A 6,871-nucleotide genomic window follows, 5' to 3' on the forward strand; every position below is an offset into this window, starting at 1 on the left:
AAATACTAGGGGTTAAAAGAAAGCTCCATATTGCATATAGAGCTGCCTCAAGTGGTGGCGTAGAGCGTTACAACCAGTCCATTGTGAAAATCCTCAAAAAGTTTGTGAGTGAAACTGGTAAAGACTGGGATGTAAAATTACCTCTAGTCCTAATGGCATTAAGAGCAACTGCAAATAGTGCTACTAAGATGTCACCTTTTGAATTGATGACGGGTAGAAAAATGGTTCCACCTCAACATCTATTGTACCATACATCAGACCAGAATTTGATAAATGCGGCCAATACACATCAATATGTAGAGTACTTAAAGTGAGAGTAAACTCCGCTATTGATAAATTCAAGAATTCTATTACTTATTACTAAATATATAAAACCACATTATTAATTTCCAATGTTTATATGTAATTTTAGTAAAAATTATCTTTATTCACAAGCCGTTGTTGCGCTGCCTCGCTCCGCCCTTCTCACTTACTGTTCTGAATAAACTTGAGGCTTACCTATTCTCCACCCTCTCTACACGTTAGACAAATTGCGCGCTCCCGACTCTGACATTTCAAACGCATGCGCATTGGAACAAATGACGTATACCAAGTAAACATTGAGTCACGAGATACAATGTTTACTTGGTTCAGTCTGAAGTAAAAGTTTGACTGGACAGATAGTGCGAGCGATCGGTTTCTTCTAAAACGACCATACTTGCCAGAAACAAAAATATAATGTATATAATTTCAATAAGAAACATTATTGGCCAAATTGTGTATATCACAAACAAGGGGGAAATAAAATGCAGCTACATACTTACTGGCACTGTTCCAAATAAACAATGAATCGTTTGACAATAATACACGATTCACTGTTTACTTTGGCGTGCCGTGTGTAAAATAAGAGGCAATGCGTATGTGTTGAAAATACATGAACGTGAAAAATCATTGTCGCTTTTTAACGCTCCTGATTGGTTGCCCTATGCTGTGAAGAATGCAATACTGCGCTTGCGTAAATCAGGTTGCATAGAAGTATGCCTGTCTGGCGACAGGCTTACTGATTGGTAATATAAGATAAACAATCAATGTGATGTCACAGGGGGCAGGAGAAAGACGGCATTAGACGGAGCAATTAGACAAAGATTTGTAAGTGTTTTTACATACATACCATTACATGACATTGAGTGTGTAAATTGAATGTAATGTAACGATAGCAATATCATAATCAATATATACGGAGTTCGCCATCCCTTTAAGGAAGCACCTGCAATATGCCTTTGCATTTGCTCAAAGGAACATAGAAAAGTCAGCAACTGCCACTAAAACCTATTATGATCTCAAATCCTCCAAAAAGGAATATGAAATAAATGATAAAGTTTATCTTTATAACTTTGGAAGAGATCAAGTTATGGAGACACGTGTGAAACATAGAAACATAGAAACATAGATATTGACGGCAGATAAGAGCCATAGGCCCAGCAAGTCTGCCCCACCTTACCTAACAGTATAAACTTATCTAGTTCGTAGGATAGCCCTATGCTTGTCCCATGCATTTTTAAAGTCCCCCACAGTGTTTGTTGCTACTACCTCTTGAGGAAGTTTATTCCATAAATCAATCACTCTTTCTGTAAAGAAGTGCTTCCTCAAATTACTCCTGAATCTACTACCCTTTAGCTTGAGCTCATGACCCCTTGTTCTTGAATTTTCCATTTTATGTAAAATACCCACAGCCTCAGTTTTACTAAACCCTTTAATGTACTTGAAAGTTGCTATCATATCACCTCTTTCCCTTCTCTCCTCTAAGCTATACATATTTAGGTCATTGAGCCTATCCTGGTAAGTTTTATTTTTTAGACCATGTACCATTTTGGTAGCCCTCCTTTGCACAGATTCAAGTTTGTTAATATCCTTCTGAAGATATGGCCTCCAGAACTGCACACAATACTCAAGATGAGGCCTAACTAATGATCTATAAAGTGGCATAAGAACCTTACTATTTCTGCTGCAAATACCTCTACCAATACATCCAAGCATTCTGCTAGCCTTACTCGCTGCCTTACTACATTGTTTACTAAGTTTTAAATCATCTGAAATAATAATTCCCAAGTCCTGTTCCTCGTCTGTAACAGTCAGTAAAGTGTCATTGAGTCTGTAATTAACATTTGGATTTTTCTTCCCTAAATGCATTATTTTACACTTTGCTGTGTTAAACTTTAGATCCCAGTCGTTTGTCCAATCCTCCAATTGTTGTATATCACTTCTCATTTTGTCTACCCCCCCTGGAACATCCACTCTGTTGCAAATTTTTGTATCATCTGCAAAGAGACATACTTTCCCCTGTAGCCCTTTGCTGATATCGCAGATAAATATGTTAAACAAAACAGGCCCCAGAACTGACCCCTGAGGAACACCACTAGTAACAGCCCCCTCTGCTGAATGAACTCCATTTACTAAGACACTTTGTTTTCTGTCCTTAAGCCAGCATTCCACCCAGTTCACAATTTTTGAATCTAGACCAAGGAGATATAGTTTGTGAATAAGTTTATTGTGTGGGACGGTGTCAAATGCTTTGCTGAAATCTAGATATGCTACATCAACTGCTCCTCCCTTGTCTAATACTTTTGTTACATAATCAAAGAAGTCAATTAGATTAGTCTGACATGATCTCCCTGAAGTAAAACCATGCTGATTTTGGTCCTCTAAATTGTTTGTCTTTATGTAAGTCATAATTCTTTCCTTTAAGAGGCTTTCCATTAATTTCCCTACTACTGAAGTTAAACTAACTGGCCTGTAGTTGCCAGATTCTTCTCTACTGCCCTTTTTATGAAGAGGTATTACATTTGCTATTCTCCAATCATCTGGGACAGCTCCTGTTAATAGTGACTGATTAAACAGATCAGTTAATGGGACAGTTAGCACTGAACAAAGTTCTTTTAAAACCCTTGGATGAATATTATCAGGACCCACTGCCTTTGTAACATTTATTTTTGATAATGCTAACAAAACCTCATCCTCTGTAAAAAGATTACTGTTAAGCTTGTTTCTATTTTGCATAGCATCCCTTAATGTAGACATTGTATCTTCACAATCTTTAGTGAAAACAGAACAGAAGTAATCATTGAGACAGTCTGCAATCTGCTTATCTCCTTCTATTATTCTACCATCAACTGATTTCAATTTTACTATTCCTACCTTATTTTTTCTTCTTTCACTGATATATCTAAAGAATGTTTTGTCCCCATGTTTTACTGACTGTGCTATCTTCTCTTCTGCATCAGCTTTAACCTTCCTAATTAACTGCTTAGTCTTTTTTTGTTGGAGTCTCCATATTTTCATATCATCATCTGCTTGTGTGTGTCTGTAATTTTTATAAGCTATCTTTTTTGTCTTTACAGCATGTGCTACTTCTTTGGAAAACCAAATTGGTTTCCGCTTTCTTTTACTTTTACAGACATGTCTAATACAGTGTGCGGTTGCATCTAAAATGGCACCTTTCACAAATTTCCACTGTTCTTGAACCCCTGTAATAAGATTTTTCCCCTTCAAATAGTTTTTTAGGTATTCTCCCATTAATGAAAAATCTGCCGTCCTAAAGTCTAAAACTTTTGTTTTAGTCTGGGTGTACAGTTCCTGAACATGAATACTAAACCAAACAGATTGATGATCACTGGATCCTAAGTTCTCACCTACAGACACATCTGAAACTGTATCACTGTTTGTAAGTATTAGATCTAATATAGCTTCCTTACGAGTTGGTTCCTTGACTAATTGTTCAAGTGATTCCCCTAGCAGAGATTCAAGAATATACCTGCTTCTAGCCGATCTAGCAGAAGGAATCTTCCAGTCTATATCTGGCAAATTAAAGTCCCCCAGTACTATAACCTTACCCTTCATGGTCATTTTGGTTATTTCATCTAATAACAGATTGTCCAGTTTTTCATCCTGCAATGGAGGCCTATATACAACCCCTATTCTAAAAACATTTTTATCTCCAATTTCCAAAGTCACCCAAATACTTTCCACCTCATCATTTGTTCCTACAATTTCAGTAACCTTTATATTTTCATTTACATACAAAGCAACTCCTCCACCTTTCTTTCCTACTCTGTTCTTTTTAAATAACCTGTATCCAGGTATGACTATGTCCCAGTCATGCAAATCATTGTACCATGTTTCTGTTATAGCTACTAAATCCAAGTTGTCCCTAGTCATTATTGAAATGAGTTCAGGTAATTTATTTCCTAAGCTGCGAGCATTTGTGCTCATGGCACGAAGAATTTTTCTACTAGAATTTCTAGAATTGTTACTTGGACTAACAGTTTTGGCATGCTGTGGGGGGCAGGTGGATATATTAATGCTACCCCCCTTTATTAGTTTAAATGATTTCTAATAAAGTATTTGAACTCCTCTCCCAGATACTCTGTTCCTTTAGCATCCAAATGCAAGCCATCTCTCCTAAATAACCTAGTATCTTTCCAAACAGAGCTATAATGGCCAATAAAACCAAATCCTCGTTCCCTGCACCACTTATCTAACCAAGAATTAAATGTTGTTATCCGCTCCATCTTTCCTGCTTCCTGGTCATACACAGGTAAAATAGCAGAAAATGATAGAGTTGATGCCACAGTCTCTAAATGATTACCTAGGTCACAAAACTCTTTCTGAACAGCAGCAACATGATTACTAGCCAGATCATTTGTTCCTAAATGAACAATCACATCCAACTCACTTCCCTTTCCTGCTGCCTTAACAATTCTCAAAATACGATTCCTATCCCTGTGAGCAGTAGCTCCTGGAAGACATCTAACCTCCCTTGTTTCTCCTTTACTTTCACCTAAATACACATTCCTCAAAATAGAGTCACCCACTAACAGTCTTTTTCTCAAAAACACATCTGCAGTTCTTTCCTGTGTTATGTTACCTGGAGAATCAGGTGCCAATAGATTTAAATTACCTGTTACAGCTTCAGAGGGCTCAGAAACAGCAATCTCCTCATCACAAGTGTATTCGGCAAGAGCAGCATAGGAGTTTTGCAATGGCAGAGGTTGTGGGCAATGCTTCTGGTCTACTGTTCTAATTCTTCCAGAGCCTACAGTGATCCATTTGCCTCTCCTTGCTGATCTCTGGGGTAGAGGGGCTTCTTTCTGAGGCAGCTTTGTAGAGGTAACAGGTATGTTACTTACCTTAGCTTGAAGTTTAGCTATTTCCTCCCTTAACAGGGAAAACTGCTTACAAACAGGACAGCCCCTAAATCTCCAAAAAGTAGAACGATTAAAAAGTGCAAAACACCCATTGCACTGTATCTGAGACATTTTAAACTATGCAACACTTTAACAATAAGAAAAATATAAGTATTATTTACTACTGAATAAGCCTGAATAACCCTGAATAACTCCTGAAATAACTCAAATATCCTTATGTATTTGATCCTGAAATAACTCAAATATCCTTATGTATTTGATCCTGAAATAACTCAAATATCCTTATGTATTTGATCCTGAAATAACTCAAATATCCTTATGTATTTGATCCTGAAATAACTCAAATATCCTTATGTATTTGATCCTGAAATAACTCAAATATCCTTATGTATTTGATCCTTTTGTAGTTTGATCTCTTTGCTAAGAAGCAGAGCTAAATGTTTAGCAGAGCTAAACAGATCTCTTTAAATACCCTCAGAAAGATAGGGTGGGGTCCCTCCTAATTGCTCACCTATGCAAACAATCTAATTGTTATCTAATTGCAATACTAAAAACCAGAATACAAAAGAATGTAAATTAACTCAAACCTTTAACTATTCAATTTCTGTAGTGAAACTAATTCACAGTTCAGGTCTACCACCTTTAACTATTCAATTTCTGTAGTGAAACTAATTCACAGTTCAGGTCTACCACCTATAAAAAAACAAAATATAAAGTTAATAGAAATACAAAATATATTATCTGAAAGTACAAACTATTCAAGTAACAACAATTTAAAAGAGAAATGTTATATACCTTTCTGAAATAACTCAAATATCCTTATGTATTTGATCCTTTTGTAGTTTGATCTCTTTTCTAAGAAGCAGAGCTAAATGTTTAGCAGAGCTAAACAGATCTCTTTAAAAACTCAACATGATATTCACTAGACCAGAGCTTTCAAAACTTTTCATGTTAGTGACGCACTTTTTAGACCTACATCATTTCGCGACACAGTAATTCAGTTGTACAAGCAAACAGGAGGTTAAACTAACTTTTTTTCAAGAGATACGGATATGGACTCTCCATATCTTAGGAAAGAAATGATAATAATTATATGTATTCAATGAGAATGGAAATTACAGAAGTTGATTTCATCGTTACCTTATATTATAAAAATGTAATGTTTGAAATAAAATTAAAAAAATAAATACAAATGTTTTTATAAATCCAGAATGGTTTATTTTATTAATCAATATAACTCACCAATTTGACTTTAACCCAAACTAAGAACAATAAAACTTTAATTACCGGTACTATTTCTCTTTTTTATTTATTCAAACTGAAAGGGAATACAACTGCTTTATAAATTTAATCAAGTAACATATTAATGGCAGGTCCATCTTCTTCTGCTGCATAAGATCCAACATACATGCGATCTGGTGCTGGAAATGCATTCCTTATAGTTGAAACCACACATGATGGTATCGTCTTTCCATGCCTTTGTCCAAGGTATCCATGAGCAAACACCATGAAAGATCTGTACGATATCTTCCGTAAATCCCTTTTTTATTTTATTTAAAAGAAAATAGAAAACAAAATATGAGCATCATATAACAAAGTACAATATATTGAGTGAACAAGAACCTTAAAAAAAGAGACATTAATCCTCTTGTGTTTTATAGGAACTCTAGTTGTTTAACTGTAGAATG

General features: G+C 35.7%; 1 protein-coding gene across 1 annotated transcript in view; it reads right to left on the bottom strand.

Annotated features, from left to right (window-relative positions):
- Positions 1-6,473: 6,473 nt before the first annotated feature.
- Positions 6,474-6,871, bottom strand: part of LOC128659219 (uncharacterized) — a 72,896-nt gene continuing 72,498 nt past the window's right edge. Inside the window, exon 6 of the mRNA XM_053712897.1 lies at positions 6,474-6,723. Within this exon, the coding sequence (XP_053568872.1) occupies positions 6,620-6,723 (104 nt within the window). The 3' untranslated portion in view covers positions 6,474-6,619. The remainder of the gene's footprint in view (positions 6,724-6,871) is intronic.

Source organism: Bombina bombina, chromosome 5, assembly GCF_027579735.1.
Source record: "Bombina bombina isolate aBomBom1 chromosome 5, aBomBom1.pri, whole genome shotgun sequence".
NCBI lineage: Eukaryota > Metazoa > Chordata > Amphibia > Anura > Bombinatoridae > Bombina > Bombina bombina.